A 21,915-nucleotide genomic window follows, 5' to 3' on the forward strand; every position below is an offset into this window, starting at 1 on the left:
AAGATTTCTTGCTCTGTTTCTAAATATCAATAAACAGGCTGTACCTCTTTATTTCTTCAAAAACTCATAAAACCAATAGACACTATCTGGTTCTTCAACAATCAGGTCAGATTCTATTGATGATCAAATGATCCTTCTCATTGATTAGTATAAGCCAATTGTTCATTGGGCATCCAATTCACTAGACTAATTCTAACATTTTAGAGGGGAAATGATTTTGGACTTCTAGAATTATATTTAATCTGTGAGCCAGTCAGAAGGTAGTAAAGTGCATATGCAACCTGATCAAAATTGTTCCAGAACTCAGTATTGTTGACCTTTTAAGGAGATAAATAATGAAAACTTACTGTCATATGGATTTTAACCAATCATGAACCAGGATTTTCTTATGTGCACTAGTGATTCTTGCATGATGATGGTTGTTGCTTATATTATGGAAGTGCTCAGAGTCCCCAAACAGGATCGGGGCCCCATTGTGTGGTACAGCTACATAAGGATATAGTTCCTACTCCTAAGCTTACCATCTAGTTTAAGAAAACAAATACTAGAAATTGCCTAACTCTGACAGTCCCTGTACCTGTGCATCTCATTGAAAAAACAGGGAGCCCTGTTTTGTGGAGGTTTCACCTGAAAATCTTTTTCTATTTTATACATTAAATTGCCCGGGCCTAAATCTCAACTGTTATTCATTCTGATGCTGAATTAAGAGACTAGCCTCTTGCACGTCTTGTGGGGGATACGTGTTTATCTCAGTATTTCTTGGCATTCTTTGGAAACCATAGAAACGCCACCCTTTGATAGGTATGGGGTTAAAACAGGAAAGTCATCACACTGCCTTTTACCTGGTTACGTTTTTACATGGAGATCTGTGCAGCTGAATAAAAAAAAGTGCTCACTCTTCTATCATTTGTCATTTCAGATGGGAATGCTTGGGCCACCTGGCCAGCAGGCACCACCTCCATACCCTGGTCAAAGCCAAGCAAGTCAGCAGGTTATACAGCAGCCCACAACTCCAATGTTTGTCTCCCCTCCACCAAAGACACAGCGGCTTCTTCATTCTGAGGCCTACCTGAAATATATTGAGGGGCTTAGTGCTGAATCAAATAGTATTAGCAAGTGGGACCAGACCCTTTCAGGTAAGGCTTCTACACTAAAGTAAGACATTGGGAGATAGAATACATTTTTTATTATTTTGAATCTATATTTATACTGGTTATCACAGTCCTATCTTGGTAATCAGTTACAAAAGCAGTTGTAGATTAAAAAGGATATTTGTTGACGCTTTGAGAGTGCAGCAGGAAATACTTGGCTGAACTAAACACAAAACTTATTTGTCCATGCTACTTCCCTTAAAGCTAATGGAAGTCAGGTGACTATATTTACACTCAGCATCCTTAAAATATAGCTTGAAATTACTAGGGGAAAAAAAGATCCTTGACTGTCAGTTTATACTATTTTGGCTGCTGTAATAACAAGATGACTGTGTCCCTTTAAGGATGCACTGTTGACCTCAGACATATTAATTGACCATACATTGTGGTACAGCATGAAAAAAAATTCAGCACTGCTGTTTACATTAAACTCAGCAAAAGCAGGCAATACAGTTTTTTGCTAATTCCAGGTGCCATTGTGAAATGCTGCAACACCTTGTTTTAACAAGAGTTGAAAGAGTTTCTTACGTTTAATTTACATTTAAAAAAAAAATCAGATGTTGCAGCAGTGCTCAAGATTATGTGAATATTTTATCTGAGATAATGAGGTGTTTGTAGAGGGTGAAGTATTGATTTAAGGCCCTGATCCTGGAAATTGGATCTGCACAGGCCTGACCTCTGCAGCCATACAAATCTTTACCATTGAAGTAAATGCGAATCTCCCCACACAGATCTAGTGGTAGGATCAGAACCAAAACTTGCTATCAATGGATGCTTAAGTTTTTAAAATATGTTTTATTTGATCACCTAATTTTATTTTTAAGGAATTCAGACCATGTTGTATACTGATTGTCAGAATTGTGGATCTAACTGAGAACTTGTTAAAAACCTAAAATTTAGCTTAATTTTTAATTTAAACTAAAAGGATACTACCTGATCAGAATGTATGTTTCTGCTATAGTAAATGAGCAGCATTTAAAGTATAGATCCTTTTGCATATTCACTGGACATTAGTGCAGGGGATGGCAATGTCACTTTCTTCATTCTTCATGCAGCTTCCAAATTGCCTGTTTTGGCTTTGTAACATGAGCAATTGCTTGATAAGGGCTGATTATGATTATGAAGTTGATCTATGAATCACAGATCAAATATGAGCTAAAGATTTAGTGATTAAGACAGTTGCTTTTGCCATCAAGTCTCCAAAGGCTTTTGAATGTATAACAGTTTAATAAAAGTTGTACTATTAAAAAAAAGTTTAGTATAACAAAGTTTTGGAATAAAAGTATTAGCATACAAGTTTAATACAATATTTATTCAACTAATTCAGTCCCAGCAACAGAGAACAAGTGTGTCCCTCTCTGTTTCTCCAACTTTGTTATTTTACATTTTAAAATAGGTAAAAAAGATGGCTTGTACAGAAACAGAAGGTATTTTAATAAAACTATGGATCATTTAATAATAAAATACATGAATGCAACCATAACAAAAATTAAGGATATAAGATGAGCATACCAAAACTCAGTAAACTAATTCCTTTATTTTAGAAGTGTAATAAAGAATAAATTTAAATGTTTTGTATATTCTTGAGGGACTGGAGATGCGGGGGTGGGGAGAAAGGGAAGACATACAGTAGAATTGTATTCCATGTTGTTCCAATATGATGGGAAATCTTGGAGGGGAGGCAGGCAAACCAGTTTAAAAAGAGGCACGAGGTAATTAGGCTGTTCCTTAATTTTTCAGCACGAAGACGTGATGTCCATCTATCCAAAGAACAAGAGAGCCGTCTTCCTTCACACTGGTTGAAAAGTAAAGGGGCCCATACCACAATGGCAGATGCACTGTGGCGTCTTCGAGACTTGATGCTACGAGACACCCTCAATATCCGTCAAGCATACAACATAGAAAATGTTTAATCACATACATTGCTTTTTCCTTTGATACCAACATATAAAGAGTTTTGTGGAACAATAGCTGTTTTAGTTACTGGCTGGGGAGAGATAACCAACAATAATTTTTATTGCATTTTGCTGTACATTGCAAGACCATTTTTATAAGGACACTTTTAATAAGCATCTTTCACTTTTTGTTATATTACGTTGACTTTATCCAATACAAAAACTTTTGCATATGTTCCCTTTGTTTAAAAGGCAATTTCATATTTGATTATAAGTGTAGTCAAGGTTTCATCTTTCTTGTACTTATTACTGAGAATCGAATGCCATCAGTTTTTTGTATAAAAAAGAGAAAAAAGCAAAACAAATAAGCGTTTACAAATTAGTTTGAAAAATACAATGGAATGTGAAATTAGTCATAGTTTACCTCATAGAAGAATGTGTGTACATGTGCTTGTGTGTGTTAACCACTTCCAGCAGAAATACCAGTTGGATGTGAACTGAAAGGCTTTATGTAAATAAAGGAAAAGGGTGCGTCAACACTAGCAACAATTGAATCTGTGATTAACCACTAGCGCAGCTCCACTGGTTGTAGCAACAGTAGAAATGCTAGTGTAGAAAGGACACAGATGTGCTTACTGCTGTGTTGTCCAACTGTGTCCAGTTATTTGATGGTGTTGACAATGGCCATTGAGATCCCAGATCAGTAACAGAATACACGTACAGACTGAACCACAAATAAATGCATTTGAAAGGTGAAATGCTTTATCTGCCAAGACCTGCATTCAGGGTTCTGTGACATCACTTACACGTACAGCAGGGTAGGGAGCTGCATTCCTTGCATGGGTTTAGGTTCATTAATATTTGCAAGAGAAATGCAAAACTTTGACTTAATTTAGGTCTTGGAAGGTAAATAAAAGAGGGGGAAAGACTGCAGCTGATTAATTTTAAAATGATTTTAAAATCTACATATGTTCTGTTAATGATTTGGTATTATAAGAGATTTTTGTATTTTTTTTTAAGTGTTTCAGTTCACTATAATGAAAGTATTGTAGTATGGCTGGAGGGAAATTGAACATATAATTCTAGCTTTAAAATAAAATACTACAGCATGTGTAAAATCAACACAGTGTATACCAGGGTTTATAGATGGGAGAGAATAGGTTGCTTGCATTGCACCTTTTTTCTTCTTAATCACTAGGTACGTATGGTGTGTTCTATCCACATTTCAGGGCTGTGACTTCCTTCTGTTCAGAACTTGCCAGACAGTTAAAAACAAATTAACAAACAAGCTTTTTGACTGCAAAGTTGTTTATCAGAGCCAAATTCTTTTATGATACTTAATTATTTTTTTTAATGATTTTGATATGCAGCAAACAAAAAAATTTGGGAAAGCAAAATTACTTAAAAATCTTCAACTAGGGTGATCACTGAAACATGTATCCAAAAGGACCAATCTGCTGATATTTTCTCATCTAACAGAGTGAAATATTTATCATGTAGAAATGTATTTTAAAAAGCACTGGAATAGAAAAGTCTTCCTTGAACACAATGTGCAAATTTTCACTTTAAAATAGTCAACATTTTGGTGCCTAGTTCAGTGACATGCTTTGTAGTGATGAGGAAAATGTGATGTGCAAGTATAAATTGTGATTGATCTTACACTATTTGTTAATTTTTTCAGTAATTACAGGAAATATTATTTCATATTTTCTGGTAGTCATTTAAAGATCCAGGTCTTCAGACATGATACTAATATGAAGGAAAGGGAAACAGTACGGAGAGGGAAGTGATTTGTAAATTTGAACCCTACAAGTAATACAAGTATTGCACATATACCCTTTGTTTAGTTTACTGCCATTTGTAAACAACCAACTCTAAATTTAAATTTAATGTAAAACATTTTGCAAATATATTAAACCTCCAACATGTATAGTATCATTTTAATGTACATTTAAATGACCATAAGCTTTGCAGATTTTAGCAACAAAAACAGAACATTGAGCTGAATCAGATAGGCAGCAAGTCCTAATTTTTGAGTATTTAGAACCATCATGAACTGTATCACTACAATCAGAGTCTCTTATTGCTAGACATTTAACAAAATTACACCAAAGAGCCTGGAATTAATTTTACTTAAGTTATTTTTTATTTATTTTTAATTTTTCTTTTGGGCACTGGATGGGATTCCCTTTGGAATCTATACATCTCAGATCTTTAATTTGTCAGAAAGGTCAGTGTTGAACAACCTGCAGCATTGCCTCTTTCCCACCGTAGGGAGCCTTCACCGCTCCTCCTGGCCCAGGAGCAAGAGATTGGAACTGTAAACCAAATCCTGGGTCTCCTGCGTGGCAGTGCAGAGCACTACCATGAGGCCACTGGGCTGGCCCTAATCAATTATATTAAACTTTTTATTTATTTCAAAATCATGTCTCTGTATATTGCGGGCATTTCAATGGAGAGTGCAGTAAAATTTAGGATTTATGGTTTGATGGCTACAATCTAGAATTATTTTCTAAATAATTTTCTGAATGGTTAAAAAGACATGCCTCTCTTTGGGAATATTTGAACCCATAATTTGTATTTCACCGTGATTTACTGTATTGGCATAAATGAAATTTTTAAAATTAAAAAAAAAAGGATGCATGGGAAATGGTTGGCTTCTGTGAGAGTGAAAAATAGATTAATTTAGAATCTGTATTTTAGTAAACTACTTGGAGGCCGTTAATTGTTCATCTTCTCTTCCCCAGTCCTCCCCCCAATCCCTCCCTTTCCTTCGAGAGAAAACTTACTGTTTGTGTAAAAATTTGAAAGTTGGTGTTGGTGACTTTTCAGTATATGTTTTCGGACCTGGTTAATCCATGTTTGGTTTTTCCTTACATCTGTGTACCCAAAATGTTAGTGATAACCAGGCTTATAACATGTATGTACCATCAATTTGTTTGAGGCTTTTTAATTTGAATAAAAATAGTTTGCAAAGTGATTTGGATTAACCAGGTTTGATTGTCCCATTAAGACTTTTGTTAAAATTTTATTTCAAGCAGCTCTGACTGTTGCAAATCCAGATTTTATCAAGACTTTGGGAAAGAAGGGGTGTGTGTGTGTGTGTGAGAGAGAGAGAGTGAGTGAGTGAGTGTGTGGTGTTTTTTGTTTTGTTTTAAGAATCAGTAGACAACAGCATTCAGATTGTCCTCTACACAGTAGGAAATCCCTGGGTTGTACTGCCAAGGACAGTGATGCTGAACGATACGGATCCAATATTGAGCCATGTGGAATATGACCTTTTGATCAGCAAGAACTGAAGAGTCACCAAAAGAAGCAAACCAGTGGTGATTGGCATGGTAAGATATAAACCAACCCAGGCTGTCATAGCACAAACTGGTAGTAAAAAAAAATAAATTAATTAAAAATCCCATGAGTCCAATGTTTGTGTGTGCATTCATACTGAGAATAAACAGCAGGCCTCTAATTAGATCCTAGAAGTAGGCCCAATTCAGGACTGCCTCATATATTTGGGAATTAAGCTAAATTAGAATACTAAGGGTGAAAAAAGCAGTCTGTCTGTAAACCTGATATTCAAAGACCTTTACCTAACATTTGAAATTACAATTAAAAATGAGGATGGAAATGTTTTTCTAGTTTTATTTTTAAAAAATTACAGGGGCTCCTATCTAAGAATCTAAGTGTTTGGCATAAATTGGAAACACAAATCATGTCAAATAGCCAGCAGGACACACAATGTGATGTTTTTAAATAACTGAATTAACAAAAGTTAATGGTTCTGAAGAGAGGAAACATTTCTTCTCAAAAAATGTAATGTCTGTCAACTTTATAAATGGCCCTTCACAGCCAAGTGTCACATGGGCCTGTACAATCCATTTGAGCAGAAAATTTCCCAAACTTCATACTGTTCCTGCTTGAAAACTCAGTTCTTATATTCCTACTACTTACTCTATCTGCCATAAAGTCTAATTTAGATCTTAATGAGATAATGGACCAAACTTACTGCTGACATTAGTGGGCCCAGCTGAACTGTAGAGCTGTAGCTGCTTCAACTAATGTTGAATTTGATTAACTGTCTCAATATTAAAGCAGATCTGGTAGCATTACCTATAGTTAAGGTTGCCGAGCACTTTTGTAAGACCCTGTTTTCAATTACTTTGTCAGACCTTTTGCTTATTGTGCATATAAGGATCATTCTGCGGATGCAATCACACATTGGGCTCCTTCAAGGCTTTTTCTTCAAGGTATTGGACCGCTCCCTGGCATACATGAAAGATCAAGTGAGGGTTTAGGCACAGGTAATCAACTCTTTAAAATGGTGGTCAGCCCAGGTCAATGTCCGCTAGGGCATGCCCATGAGCCTTCTAGATCCTTTGATCCTCAGGCTGGCAAGCATACTTGGAGTACCAAACAGCTCAAGGCACCTGGAACACAGAGGAAAGGACCTACAACATAAACTGTCTAGAACTAAGACCAGTCAAGCTGGTGCGATGAAGGTTCCAGTCCAGCCTAGAAGGAAACTATGTCCTGATTCAGGTCCTGCAACATGACCACAGTTGCTTATGTGAACAACCTAGGGAGGAACAAGAAACCCAGGGCTACAAGCCAAAACGATGTTAATCATACAGTGGACAGAACATTCTTTTCTTTAGGGCAGTCCACATAAAGGGAGACACGAATTAGAAGGCTTAGCAGGGGCAAGGTGAATAATTCTGAGTTGTGCCTGAATCAGGAAGTCTTCAAGTTAATCGTCTGATTGTTCAGCTGCCCTCAAATGGCCTATTCACGAACCACATGAATGCAAAGAGACCAAAGTACTTCACTAGGGAGGTGCACCTCTGATTCATGGGGACAAATGCCCTATTGCACGGATGGCCACATGGCCTCCTCCATGCATTTCCACCCTTCCAATTATTAGGGAAGGTGGTCCAGAAAATAAAATGAGAGCAAGTGACAGCAATATTGGTAATCCCACGCCGGCCAAAAAAGCCCTGTTTTTTGGACCTGATAGATCTGAAATTAGGACTACCGCTACAGCTCCCAAAGAGACAGGACATCCTCTCACAAGGGTCTCTTCTTCAGTCATACCCAAGCCAGCTGCACCTAATAGCCTCGTTATCGAAAGGGAAGCACTAAGGTTTGTCCTCCAAAGTCATCAGGACAGGTCTTCTAGAAGAGTGGTGACCTTACAAGCATGGCCCTCTATCTGGACCAAGTTCTGAGGCTGGTGCAGAGTCACGAAGCTAATACTAGGAATCCAGGAACTCTGGCTATTTTGGATTTTTCTCTACGAAAGCTTTGACAAAGGTTTCCTCCAAACTAGCACCATTGCATGTCAGTTGTCTGCCCTTAGTAGTGTGGTGTTTGCAAGATCCATGGCTCTCTGGTAGAGAACCCCCAGGAAGCCAGATTCCTTAGGACAGTCTGATTAGCCAACCGGTAATCAGGCCTCATTCCCAGATGGGTCCTGCCACTTGTACTAAGAGCCATGACAAACCACCCCTTCAAACCACTGGTGTAAGTGTCAGCATTTTATTTGTCCATCAAGACTTGCTTTCTGATAGAATATCATGTCCGCCAGGCAAGTGTTGGAGCTGGCAGCACTTTCTGGGCAGGAGACTTACTGTGTGTTTCATGAAGACAAGGTGGTGCTCAGAACTCTGGAATTATTTATCCCAAAGGTGAACTCTTCCTTCCATGCTTCCAAAGAAGTGATTCTCTCTTCATTTTGTCCAAGGCCACAGCACCCCCTGAGGATAGGCGAGACAGACGTTAGAAGGCTTTTGAAAATTTATCTCAAATGTACAGGGTTTGTGAGGAGTTTGGGTGCCGTGTTTGTATCCTTCCACCCGAAATGCCAAAAACTTAGAGCTTCCAAGTTCTCCATTGCTAGGTGGATTAAATCAGTAGCTCTCAACCTTTCCAGGCTGCTGTACCCCTTTCAGGAGTCTTATTTGTCTTGTGTATCCCTAAGTTTCACCTTACTTAAAAACTACTTGCTTACAAAATCAGACATAAAAATACAAAAGTATCATGGCGCGCTGTTACTGAAAAATTGCTTGCTTTCTCATTTTTACCATATAGTTATAAATCAAGTGGAGTATAAATATTTCAGCGTATAGTATGTAGAGCAGTATAAACATGTCATTGTCTATATGAAATTTTAGTTTGTACTGACTGTGCTAGTGCTTTTTATGTAGCCCGTTGTAAAAATAATTACAAATAATTAGAGTTGATGTACCACCTGGAAGACCTCTGCGTACCCCCAGGGGTACACATACCCCTGTTTGAGAACCACTGGGTTAGATTATGTATTGTGGAAGGATACAAGGCATCGGAAATTTCAGTCCCCGAAGTGGTCAGGACACACTCCCGCAATCCTTGGTGACATCGTGTGCAAAATAGCTCATGCATTTACATCAGAAATTTGTAAGGCGACCACATGGTCAACTACTACCATTGTTAGCAAGCATTACAAGGTAGACTTCCAGTTCTGCGCACTGGTGACCTGAGCAGGAAGGTGCTGGAGGTGATGGCTTAGAAATGATTTTTGCCTTTGAGCAAATGTTATGAGCAGGGAGGGGATACTGTTTTCCTTTTCTCCTGACCTTCTCTATGCCCTCCCTACATCTGTTCACTGCTCGACAAGTCCCAGAGAATTGTGGGAAATTCTGGGCTACAGTATAGAAAATTTCTTATTGATGATTTCCTTTCTCCTAGCAGTCTCTCCCACAATTCTACCCACTTGGCCTCGAGCCAAAAGGTCAGCTGCTGAGTGGGATCTTTAACATGGGCCTTTTTTTTCTGTTGTGGTTCACTGAACATAGTTGGTCAGTTACCTCTGAAGTATTTGTTACTAATATTATTATACAATTTTTACAGCTTTGGAATAACTCATCTGTCCACAAGCGGGAGCCGAGGGGGCATGGCCAGAGTGGTGGCAACAAAAAGCTGATCTGCCTCTGTGAACTGCAAGAGTGAGCAGAGCAGCCCAGATGTCAAGAACTATGGAAGACGCGGCTAGCAGAAAGGTAATTATTGGTAAGAAATTTTCTATTCCTGTGCTCTTTAACGCTGGATCTCAGGCAGCATGAAGGAGGAAACTCACTGACTTGAATGCAGAAGGGACAAAATCCAGACTGGGGTGGCGGGTGCTAGGAGGAAATTGGTATAAGGAGACTGGGACTTGCTGGGCAAGATAACTGGGGTTGAGAGCCAGTCAAGGGAAAAGGGAAAGGGTGGGGGACTAGAAGACACTTAGGATGGGCGGGGAAGGGACTGAAATCAGATGATGAGCCCATCTCTATGGGTATGTATGTGACGACTGAGACTGGCTGAGCGAGAAGACTGGGACTGGGAAGAGGCACAGATTGGGGATCAGGTGAGTAGTCCAGAGGGGAAGACTGAGACTGGTTTGGGAAGGAGACTGGAACTATGATGAGAGGTGTAGGGTAGAAGAAGTCAAGGACAGAGGCCAAAGACAAGAAGCATCTCTTATCCTTAGGTCATGCTCTCCTCCAGAACCTTCAATGGAACTCAAGATTCCTGAATATCAGCATTCCTCTGCAGTCAACAAATATCTGTGAAACCCACTGGCAAAGTTGTGTCTTATCCTGCCTCCAGTGCTACTACACATAGGGAATGACAAACTACTATTGATATCAGATACTTCATTAGTTCAAGTGGCAGAGGTCTGTGCTGAGGATCTTAAGGCTCCAACCTTGCTGATGACCTGTTGAAGGTGTCTGGACCCCTTCCTCATTAGTTCAAAGGTGTGCAGAGTTAGTGAAATGAGGCAGGATTGCAGGAACAGAAAGGAGGGTCTCATGGTTAAGGCATTTGAATACCACTGTGAGAACTGGACTCTGTCCCAGCCTCCACCAGAGTTACTGTGTGATTTTTTTTTAAGCCCAAATCTATGTTTATTTAGGACTTTAATATCATGATATTTGGTTCATTAATTTGGGAAATATCTAAATACCATTAAATAGATTTTAAAAAATCCTAATAGCCTCTGGACCAAACAAGAAAATGTTAAACCAAAAAGTTAGAATAGAAGGGACACTGCTTACATTAACACTTTTTAAAAAATATATAATTGCTTTCTTTAAGGCAATTAGCCACAGTAGTGAGACATCTTCTCTGTTTCAGGTGTTGCAGTACAGCGTGCAGAGTTTTGGATTCCAGATCACACCAGCCCCATTGTAACTGAAAGCCATGGGTTCTGTGGGAAACAATGGCAACTGAAAGGGACAACTTGCACCAGTGATTTGTTTCCTTTAGAACAAACTTTTCATAGCTGGCCACTAACTGTGTTTTCACTTTCTGCTTGCCCAACTTGAGACCCTGGAATCTGATTTGCAAAAGTTCTGAGCACTCACAGATGCAACTACAGTCAGTGGGAGCTGTGCTTTGAACATACAGTGCTATAAAAATGCTAACTACTCTCTGAAAAATCAGAATGCAGAGGTCTGAAATTGGGCAACCGAAGTTTATGGACACTTTTGATGTTAATATCTCTGTTTCAGTACCCCATTTATAAAAAGGGGATATCACCTGATCTCACATGGGAGTTATGAATATAAATTCATTAATACTTGTGAAGCACTCAGATACCATAGTGAAGACTACCATAGAAAAGTGAATTAGGAAATTAATAATTCTGTCATCAGTGTTGGATTTGAATAGGGTGCAATTAATATGGGTTTGGGCCACACATTAAACAATGAGAATAAACAATATATTGAATAATTGCTAATTCAGTGAGCCAGCCCTCCTGTGCCCTGAATGATGCAAGGCTAGGTCATGGGCAGAAAATAGTGTAGTTAAACACTATCATAATATATTTGCATGTAGAAGGGGCCACATTTTGTAGAGGTAAAATTATGGCATTTTTCTAATTAAGGGCTTGACTTTGCAAACTTAACATTCTTGTATTATTGTGTGTAATCTGTTACAGTAGTGCCCAATGGCCTCAAATTAGTCTTAATAGAATGACTTAGGATATTAAAGTTAACCATGTGCATAAATGTTTACAAGATCAGGGTCTTACAGATGTATATGAAGACTTAAGTCCCTGCCTGCCCTAAAGAATTTACAGTCCAAAGATTCTTATCTCTGTCAGAATAAAAATCTAACCTATTGCTGTTACCTCTGAATTTCATTCCTTTCTCAGTTGCTTAGATATTTTTTGCTTATGTTTTTTCTAAAGTATAATAGGGCTTAGTCATACCTTTGTTCTCTTAGCAATCAACTTTTTTTTTCTGAAAACACAAGTGGCGCTAGCCCTTTAAAAAATGAAATCTTTGGGGCAGATGGTGATGGAGAATTTCTGGATAGTCTTCAGTCTTGTAACAAAGTCTCTCTCCTGCATTTAAAAATCAAATACCTAGATGAGATATCTGAGGCAGTAGTTGTCGTCTCTTTTTAATTAATGAAAACCCACTTCTGTATAATGCGGCTCTTAAAAAGGAATTAGCAAAAGATAGTTTAAGTACATAGCCCATCTGGGTTTTTGTCCTAATCATAACCCTTGATTTAAAAACTTGTTAGGGAAATGTTTTGTTGTAATATAATGCATTGCTAGAAAGTCTAGGCTTCAAGTCAGGTACTGTAGAAGTTAACACAAACTGCAGCACACAACTTTGGCTTGGCACTGCAGTTTTAATAAGGCAATTCTAATTCAAAATATTGTATTACATGATATGGGTGATTTTCCTGCATTATTACTGAAATGCCTTTGTATATTGAAATTAAATGTTTTTAGCTCTGCTAGGTAGCTTTAAGACCAAAAAATTATTTTAAACAGCTTCTTGTTGTCCTTGAGCAGTATTTTCTTTCTATAGAAATAGATCCAGGAATCAATTAAAATAATTCAGTGTTTCATATATTTCTGTTGCATGTCCCTCCACACTTAAGGATCTAAAAAGATAACCTTTTCCAAGACCATATCTCATATTCATCTCCTTATCATCAGAGTGGCTGCAGTTGGTGCAACCGATACATGTATTTAGTCAGGCCTAAATGGATGACTCTTCAAATATACTCCAAGCGTAGCAAGCTTATTTTTCCATAAATCTGTACTATTGTATTTGGGGGAAAGAGCAGTATAGTGGAAAGAAAACAAATCTGAGACAAGAGCAGTTTCTATCAATACAAGCAAAACTAACTAACTATGGAAATTGCATATGTGCCAAGATACAAGTAAAACTTATCTACTTTTCTTCTGCTTAATCCAGTTACAGTGGGAGTTGTCTCAGCATGCATAGGAAAGAAGCAGTGGTACTTTGTTTATTCAGTTTAGTTTATTTAACAGAGCTTTGCACAAACAACATTCTTCACCCTTCTATTCAGAAAATATTACTGGAAAAGATTCTAAAGTGGGTGAAGGAAGAATACACTCAAAATATTTTGGAAAACCATGTTTCATAGACCAGGCAATGAGTGCATTACAGTCTAATTTGCAGAGATGTAGTCTTGTGAATGCATTTAACAGGAGTTATAATTCTCTAAACTATGATTCACAGGATTCAAGGGTTCAGGGCATTTCTGTCAAAATGGTTCAGTGAAAAATTCATCTTTCTTCCATCCTCCGCTCATACTGTCTCTCCGACCGTTTCCTACGGTAAACATCATCTGCCGTGAAGAGATTCTTTGATTATTTGCTTGAGATTTTAGGAAGAGTCAAACAATCTTCCAAGAACAAAATCCTAAATTTGTGAATTTTGACACTTAAGAGCTTTCAGAGCTAGTTTCCATTTGTAGATGCTGACAAGAACTTAAAAGAATGAGTTAATGAGTCTAATCTACCCTATTTAAAAAATAAATTCTCACTTCCATCTTGCCCTGAATTGCTGTTTTACCCAAGAGAGAATATACATTTAAAAAAAATTTCTATACCTGAAATATGATGCACACATACCTTCCCATGGAAACAACTAAATTTAAAAAAATATATAATCTGGCCCTGTTTGAAGGCAGGGCCAGATTAAGGTATAGGTCTGTGCCTAGGTTCCTAGTTCCTGGAATATCACAAAGGCTTCAAAATCTCAGCTTCATTTAAAAAAACAAAACACAAAACCTGTTTTCTAGATCTGATCCTTACAAAGAAAAGACTGAAAATGTAACTTGAGTGTAACTAACACAGTAAAGTCTACCTGCATGTGCTGACAGCCTGAAACAGCTCAGCTGTGAGCTGCTCCACAGAATGAAGCGTTGACTCTGAAAACCACTGTTGTGGGGGGCCCTAGTGACACCACACCAGCAAAGGACTGTGAGAAGGGGGTCTTTGATTGCCACGGCTCAATCACAGCTCTGCTGGAATGGTGTTAGCAACCCCCACCCTCCAGGTTTATGAAGACTGAAGTCTTCCTCCTTTGGGTGGTGGTGGTGCCTGTCTCCCCACAGCGGACATCTTGTTTGGGTGGCACTTGCCACTTGAGAGGAAGCTGCATGGTACACAGGGCATGGTCATGGTATGCAGGCACAAGCTAGAAACCACCTATCTATCACCTAACTCATGCCACAGAATGCCTAAGCCCCCATGTTGCCTTAATATGGTCCTGTCTGAACTTCTAATTCATAATAAATACCCATGACCAGATGAGTTCCTGCAAGGGAAAACAATGATTAATGATCAGTTTTACTATGTATGCCTGTTTTTCACAAAAACAACCAGTTTGTGAACAAGTAAAACTGCAAAATTAAGTGAGCCAGTTCGGCCTTTCGCGCATCATCATTTAGGTATGTGACATTCCTGTTATATGGAAGAAAATAAACTCATCTGCAGAAACGCAAAGGATGCTTTCTAATTAACATGGTTTTCTTCACAACCTACCATACAGCAGTAGTGCCAGTGGAAGATTTACATGCAAAACAAACCAACCAACCCCCTAAAAGCACCTAATGTGAGACATCGAACTGGGCAAATATATTAGTTTTCAGCTCTGGAAATGATATATTTAGATGTTTGCAAATGTAGAAAACATCAGGATATGTGAAGTATAATGGATAGTTGCATCATACCAAACAGCAACACTGAAATGTTACTTAGTTCCTCTTTCTGAAATGCCCCTATATACAAATTTAATGAGGCTTCTTTATTTAAAAAAAAAACAAAAACCTAATTCATTGCTTTCATAGAGTTTACTTGGGTAAACAGCTACTTACTGAGAGGAAGGCACTTTAATGTAACTCATTAATCTTTCAGGTGTACAATAGCCGAATTAATGTTTTATCTTAAATTGCAGCTGGATTAAAAGTGTGACACTCAATATGCTGGATTACTACCCTCATACTGACAAACTGCTTTGCTTGGATGGTTCTGATTCTACTACTGACAGGGCTTTAGGTGAGTGTCTTCAGCTGGTCTCAGGCAAAAACAGAACCTGCAATGGCAAATCTTAGAATATAAAATACAGAGCAACTAGTTTTCAGATTTTTAAAAATGTAATGGGCGTTTAAAGTTTAAGGATACTCTTTGTTAAAGTGGATGCTAATTGTTTGTTACTTAAAATCTTAAATTGGACTTTAAATTTTTTTAAACTAACTCTAATGAAAGCTGCTGCTATGTAAACAAAAATAGCACTGGTGTGCTCTAGCATGCCTACGGGGATTTAGTTAATAAAAGCTATAGTTTATAGGTCAGAAAAATGAAATGTGCATCCTGGAATAGTAGAATATTTTGGATAGTAGATCATTGGTAACAGTGTGCAAGTTGCAGAGATGGGCAATCCCACTTCACTAGAAAAGAAGATATTGGATCCAAAAGTGGAATATGTGCAACTTGACAATACTCTCCTGCCACTTACAAAATGTCTCTTCGCCAAGCCGGACATTGATCATAAACCACTCCATGGCTCCCCCAAGGAGAAAGAAGAAAGGAAGGAATCTGTACATGCCAAAGTGCTGCTTTCCAGGCACCAGCTGCAAGAGGTATCTTATTTTTCTCCTCACCAGCATTTCAGGGATGACAATAGGGTCTTACCTCCACCCCCAAACAAGCTGAAAGAAAGAAGAGTTGTGGAGTCAAATAAAGTGTTTACCAGCCCAAACACAACCAACCCCTGGTTTCAGAGTAACAGCCATGTTAGTCTGTATTTGCAAAAAGAAAAGGAGTACTTGTGGCACCTTAGAGACTAACTAATTTATCTGAGCATAAACTTATGCTCAAATAAATTGGTTAGTCTCTAAGGTGCCACAAGTCCTCCTTTTCTTTTTGCAATCCCTGGTTGTTTCTACTGTGTTGAGGGGTATACATGGGAGAAGGGAAAGGCTTGTCACACAGTAAACAAGAGCAGCAGGGTCTTTGTCACTACACCATTACCTCCCTCCCACCCGAGGAGCAGCTGAGCAACGGCGAGAGGAGGCACGTCCGCTCTCGCCTCCTGTGTCTTCCCGGCTGCGTTAGTTCCACGCACCCCGACTCCCGTCCACACCCAATAGCCTCCAGCTGGAGCTAACAGCGCGGGGGAGGGGGGGGACGCCTTAACCCCCGTCCCTCTCCCCAAGCACGCTGGTGGGGCAGGGAGGGGCCCTCGCCACCCCGCAGACAACAAACCTACAGGCCACTGTCCGAGTTCCTGCCCGGGGAGCCCCAGACCCTCCCCCAGCCTGTGTGGCGGTCTCAGGGGCCCCAACGGTCACTCATATAACGGTCCCCAATCCGCACATGCCCTCCTCCCCCTCGGTGCAGCCAACCGGGGGAGGCGTCTCGCGACCCGCACGGAGGACGACGACCCACACCCCGCCCCAATCCGGGCGCGGAAGGGAACGCGAAGAAGACAGCGCAGCCGCAGCAGGCAGAAGAAACGTAGTGGGCACGTGATCCAGGAGGGTCGGTTGCCATGTGCCTGATTGGTCAGAGCGGCTGGAAAGGGCGGGGCCTAAGGAGCGCGGTTTGTGGAGGGGGTTGTCGCCTAGAGGCGGGGTCGACCAGGAGACAGAGAGCGCCAGTGGCTGTGGTGGCGCCGTCTCATGTTCTGGCCAGTCTCCTTCAGCCCCTGTAGGTCTGGGGCTTATCGCCCAGCCCCCTCGAGCGCACTGCGGTGGGGCGCTGCTATCCGTCACCGCCTGCGGCGAGGCCGCCCCTCGCAGGGCTCGGCGGGTGGGGCCAGTGAGGGACCGGGTTCTCCCGCCCTGCCGATGGCTCACAGGCTCTGGGTCCCCGGCATTGGCCCCTTGCCGATCGTTCTCAGGCGAGGGGCCCGGGTGCTACGTCTTGGGCTGGGGTGTTGGCCCCTTGCCGGAGGCTCTCAAGCGAGGAGCCAGAGTGTGGGTCCTAAGAGGGGGTGTTGCCCCCTTGCAAGCATTCTTTGTCGTCAGGGGCCCTAGGCCAGGGTTTGTCCCACTTAATAATGTCTCTCATTCTCTGAGTAACTTTCTGTGTTGCTTACCTGTGCAGCAGACCAGGAAAAGTCTCTCACTGGAAAAAGAAAAGGAGTACTTGTGGCACCTTAGAGACTAACCAATTTATTTGAGCATGAGCTTTCTTGAGCTACAGAAGTGAGCTGTAGCTCACGAAAGCTCATGCTCAAATAAATTGGTTAGTCTCTAAGGTGCCACAAGTACTCCTTTTCTTTTTGCGAATACAGACTAACACGGCTGTTACTCTGAAATCTTTCACTGGAGAGACTGTTGGTTACTACCGAACCCCTCCTGCGATTTCAAGGCTCCGGTGAGAGAAGAGTTGACTCCAGGGCTTCACAGGGAGGTGTGAGACCCAAGCTGAGGAATCTAGTCAAATGGTATCTTCAAATAAGCAAATTTACACATACTTTTCCCTAGACTGAGGAACCCCCCCCCAAATGTCAGCCTGGAGAAGTGAAACTGAATTAACCCTAAGAGATTTAAAAATTTTATTGAAGTTAATGTTTAAAATCAAATTTACAAAAGTTAAGAGGGAAGGTACTGTTCATCTGGGGTTGGGGTTGGGTTATGGGATATTGCAAGTATTGATTACAAGGTTCACGAGGTACATACATATCACATAACCAGCACAGATCCAGATTGCGGTGTGGGAGTTTTTAAAGCGTCAGTGGATAAATGGGCTTGGGTACCCCACCCATGGTATGTATTAAGAGTCTAAGTCAGTATTGGTCTAGAGAATAAGTACATGGGTGGGGTGTCAGGGAAGGAAGTGGGTTATTTCCCTGGTCGTCATTCTCGGTTACTCGACCTGGTACTGGCGGTGACCCGTGATGTGTTCTGTGTAGATGTCTCTGGACCACCTGATGGTGTTGGACACCATGAGTTGTCTCATGAGCTAGCCGTAGTGTCGACCGACTCCGCATGCTCTCAGTACCAGCTCATTGTGGGGGTCCCATGCACCCAGGGCGCCCACTCAAGGTGTGGATCTGGACATCATAGCCCTGGGCTCTCAGGGTGTCGGCCAGCGAGGTGTACTTCAACGCCTTCTGTGCTCGGGCCTTGTGGAAGGCCTGTGACCTGTTTTTAAATGGCACTGTGACATCTACCATGAGGACCTTCTTCTTTTCTGTATCTGTCACGATGATGTTGGGTCGCAGTCGGCTGTCTGTCCCAGGGATGGCGGAGTCAACGGTGATCTTCCCCAGGGACAGCGGGATGGCTTTCACCAGCTGGTTCTGGATGGCATTGTGGCAGTGCCGCCAGGCTCCGGAGTGCTGTTTGCAGCCACACAAGACGTGGAGCAGGGTCTCATTGGCATAGCCACACTTCCTGCAGCGCTTGTCCCAGTTGCCGTTGCGGATGGCTCTGTAGAGGGGAACGCAGTTGAGTTGGGCCCAGTGGATGAACTGCCAGTCGGCGAACCTGGTGAAACTGCCCCGGGGGAGGAAGTGGTTGCTGGCGTCCCATTTGCTGGACACCTTGAACAACCCCCTAAGAGATAGATAGTACTGTGCAGTGAAGCAGCTTGCCAATGGATCAGTGATGCACAATGACAAATGGGCAGAGAATGTCAAACCTGAAATCCTATCCTGAGCAGGGGTATGTGTTTACCTCTGATATAGAGCTGATGGCTCTGCCCCTTTCCCCCATTTTGGGGATACCAATAAAATATTTTGTTTTGAAAGTAACTGTTTTACTTTCTGCAGTACACCTGCTCCAAGCTTCGAAGCTGCACAGAAGGAACTCCAAGCACATCTGCACAAGACTCTAATATTGAAACGTGGCTTTCCATTGCTATGTCTTGTAAACCCCATCAAATAACAGAAAAGGTTAATGATGTATCCATCTCACTTTTAAATTTCTTTTCTGGCTCTGCTTGGCCACTGACTCTGCATTTCAGAGAGAGTTCATCCATGTGCAGTAGAAGGTGCAATTGCATTTGGCTAGCTTGTGCAAGGAAACTGAGACAAGAGGCCAATTTTCATTTTCAGATGATCCAGTTACTGCACTGGGGTTTTTGAGTTTTTGAGCAGCAGCTTATCCTTGAGGTAGAAGAATGAAATACACAAAACCCAGCAACCTCCCTCTCTATCCCAACATTAAGTTGTTTTAAAAGCAGTAGTAACCTCAGCGTAGAAACTAAGACAATTTTGGTTTTGGGACAGGCATTTTTTTCTTCAAGGTAGCCTGTCTGTATTTTCACTTTTGGAATATACTCTGTTTCCTGAGCTCTGTGCCCTATATGTCAAGAGGGCTTTGAGCTTATACATGGATAGAACTAAGACCATTGAGAATTCAAAAGATGTTTTGTAGCTTTTGGAGATCTGTGTAAAGGGAATGCCATTTTAATTCAGTGCCTGTGTCAATTATGAATTGAGTCCTATTATGCCTTAGCTATGATGACAATAGCTAGGTCTCATTGGTCTCATTCTGCCAGGGCTAAAGTGGCATCAGTGGTCTGCCTCTACAATACCTCCCATTTTAGAAATCTTCAAACTGATACATAGAGTTCTGTTTACACATGGACATCTAGATCTGGTCCTTACTTAACAGGGCACTTCTACAATCCCTGTTCTGCAAAAATAGCATACATAATCCAGCGCCATTATAATTAACATACCACTGTACTTGGACGAAATATGTGCAATATATAGTCAGAGGTATATAGTACAAGTCATGGACAGGTCACTGGGCTGTGAATTTTTGTTTATTGACCGTGACCTGTCCATGACTTTTACTAAAAATGCCCATGACTAAATAGCCTTACTCATAGGCCATGGAATTGAAATTGTTTAAAAATTGTTTTGGCTGCATCTATGGTAGCACCAGTGGAATTCTAGTGTACACAATGCTCCAACAACTTCCAGGGTTTGTTGTTTTTTTTTTTGTTTGTTTTTTTTACACAGCTTTCAAATCCGTTGACTTGTAAAAATGCATGAGGAGGATGGAATATTGTCTACAATAGAGATTCCAGCAGTACAGCTGAACTGGTGGTAGCACTGATAGGCTTTTCCCTTAAGTTCCCTAATATAGATAGGGCCGCAGAAATTGATATGGAAAAGATGGTATGCATCTACTCCATCTTCCCGTGTAAGGGAAGAATTATTCTCTTTACTGCTTTCCTCTGTGGTTAATCTAGTTGGGAATAATTCAGGCTACTGAGTTCCAATTCCTTCTTTGAAATAGTAATTTAGACGAACGGGAAGTCACATCCCCTTCCCCCCACGCTGCCACGCACACCAAACCCCCTCCCCCCCAACCACGCAGAGCCCTGAATATCGCTACCGCAGAGCTGCAATAAACAATATTTAAATACCCTCCAGCTATATTGGCGAAATGCTTCATGGGAGCTGTAGTACTTGGCGCGTCGGTTGCCTGACCAGGTCCCTAGTGAAACAGTTGGGAGAACTGCAAGTCCCGTTCCGCCGCGCAGCCTTGGGGCCCACATGTGGCTGCGGTGTAGACGGGACTTGCTGGTCTGGAGAGACCGCCCCCGAACGCTGGCTCCTCTGCAGAATCGAGGATTGGCCGCGTGGCCCGCCTCGCTCGGCTGCTCATTGGCTGGCAGCGCGGAGTTAGTTACCGCGGTCCCCGGGCAGCGGGCGGCTGGCTGGGCGCTCGGTTTGCAGGGTGGCCAGAGCAGGCGGCCGTGCATGGGAGGGCGCGCGGGCTTCAGACCCTTCCCAGAGGGCTGCGGTTCTTCGGGGCCGTCTTAAGTTCCGCGCCTGCCGGGGAGCCGCGGGGAGGTCATGGCCGCCGTCGGCTTCAAGGCTGCGGGCAGCGGCTTGTGGAAGGGTAACGGGGCTGGCTTGCAGCTGGCCGCCGCCGTCTTCTGCCAGAGCTGCAGCTCCGCCGCCAGCAGCGGCCCCGGCGAGGGCAGGCGGGCGGGCTGGGGCCAGCAAAGGGCTCAGCACCAGTCTGCGGGGCAGTCCCCACCCCAGTCAGTCCCTGGCAGAGCCCGGAGAGCCGCGGAGCCCAGCCCGGCCGCAGGCAGTCCCCTGAGCAGCCAGCCCAGCCCTGCCGAGGGCGCCGACACTAAGTCCTACCTATGGGCCAGATACCACGAGATGAAAAAACTGGTGTATGGTAAGAACCGGCTCCGGGCACTGGGCCTGCCGCCTCCTGCAGTGCCTCGTACTGCGTCTCAGCTCCCGGGCCACGCTGCCCTCCCCCCGGGGTCCGGGCTGTGCCCTGCCTCCGGCACAGGGAGGACGGGGAACCGCTAGAGACTGAAGTGCTGCCAGCAAACCAGCCACCCGTCAGACCCAGCCCCATCCCGGCTCCGCCTCAGGCAACCGCTTCCCCCGCGGGGAAAATGCCCTGCGGTCAGTCTCCAAGCGTGCGCCCCCGGGGCTGTGCGGCAGCAAACTCCTGCGCTCGCAGTCAGCAGGTGGGCAGGCCCTCTGCCTGGTGGGTCACACCACGGGCCCTGCCCAGGGTGCTGGTCTGGGTACGGTTTGTAGTGCCCCAGCGTCCACGCTACAAAAGCATCACTATAACGG

The 21,915-nt window shown here is 42.3% G+C and overlaps 4 protein-coding genes and 1 long non-coding RNA gene across 21 annotated transcripts in view; 3 read left to right on the plus strand and 2 right to left on the minus strand.

The window, feature by feature from the left end:
• Positions 1-6,026, plus strand: part of PBRM1 (polybromo 1) — an 86,934-nt gene extending 80,908 nt beyond the window's left edge. For all 16 annotated transcript variants that reach the window (XM_037905599.2, XM_043552215.1, XM_043552212.1 and 13 more), the window contains 2 exons: positions 920-1,136; positions 2,892-6,026. In XM_037905599.2, the coding sequence (XP_037761527.1) occupies positions 920-1,136; positions 2,892-3,064 (390 nt within the window). In that variant the 3' untranslated portion in view covers positions 3,065-6,026. The remainder of the gene's footprint in view (positions 1-919; positions 1,137-2,891) is intronic.
• Positions 6,027-9,034: 3,008 nt separating this feature from the next.
• Positions 9,035-12,826, plus strand: LOC119566856. Its single transcript, XR_005226301.2, has 3 exons — positions 9,035-10,087; positions 10,551-10,818; positions 11,198-12,826. It is a non-coding gene; the product is annotated as an uncharacterized LOC119566856 (long non-coding RNA).
• Positions 12,827-13,335: 509 nt separating this feature from the next.
• On the minus strand, positions 13,336-16,834 carry SMIM4 (small integral membrane protein 4). The gene is made up of 3 exons (XM_043552234.1): positions 16,605-16,834; positions 15,856-16,048; positions 13,336-13,681 (listed from the first exon to the last, which is right to left on the minus strand). The coding sequence occupies exons 2-3, from the start codon at positions 16,004-16,006 to the stop codon at positions 13,620-13,622; spliced, it is 213 nt and encodes a 70-aa protein (XP_043408169.1). The 5' UTR covers positions 16,007-16,048; positions 16,605-16,834; the 3' UTR covers positions 13,336-13,619.
• A 1,057-nt stretch (positions 16,835-17,891) lies between these two features.
• LOC114018411 lies at positions 17,892-20,994 on the minus strand. The gene is made up of 2 exons (XM_027817951.3): positions 20,730-20,994; positions 17,892-18,778 (listed from the first exon to the last, which is right to left on the minus strand). Exons 1-2 carry the CDS (start codon positions 20,756-20,758, stop codon positions 18,352-18,354), a joined length of 456 nt encoding a protein of 151 aa, XP_027673752.2. The 5' UTR covers positions 20,759-20,994; the 3' UTR covers positions 17,892-18,351.
• Positions 20,995-21,162: 168 nt separating this feature from the next.
• Positions 21,163-21,915, plus strand: part of NT5DC2 (5'-nucleotidase domain containing 2) — a 62,498-nt gene continuing 61,745 nt past the window's right edge. For both annotated transcript variants that reach the window (XM_037904338.2, XM_043552238.1), the window contains exon 1: positions 21,163-21,499. In XM_037904338.2, the coding sequence (XP_037760266.1) occupies positions 21,163-21,499 (337 nt within the window). The remainder of the gene's footprint in view (positions 21,500-21,915) is intronic.

The sequence above is a fragment of the Chelonia mydas genome, chromosome 7 (assembly GCF_015237465.2).
Source record: "Chelonia mydas isolate rCheMyd1 chromosome 7, rCheMyd1.pri.v2, whole genome shotgun sequence".
Lineage (NCBI taxonomy): Eukaryota > Metazoa > Chordata > Testudines > Cheloniidae > Chelonia > Chelonia mydas.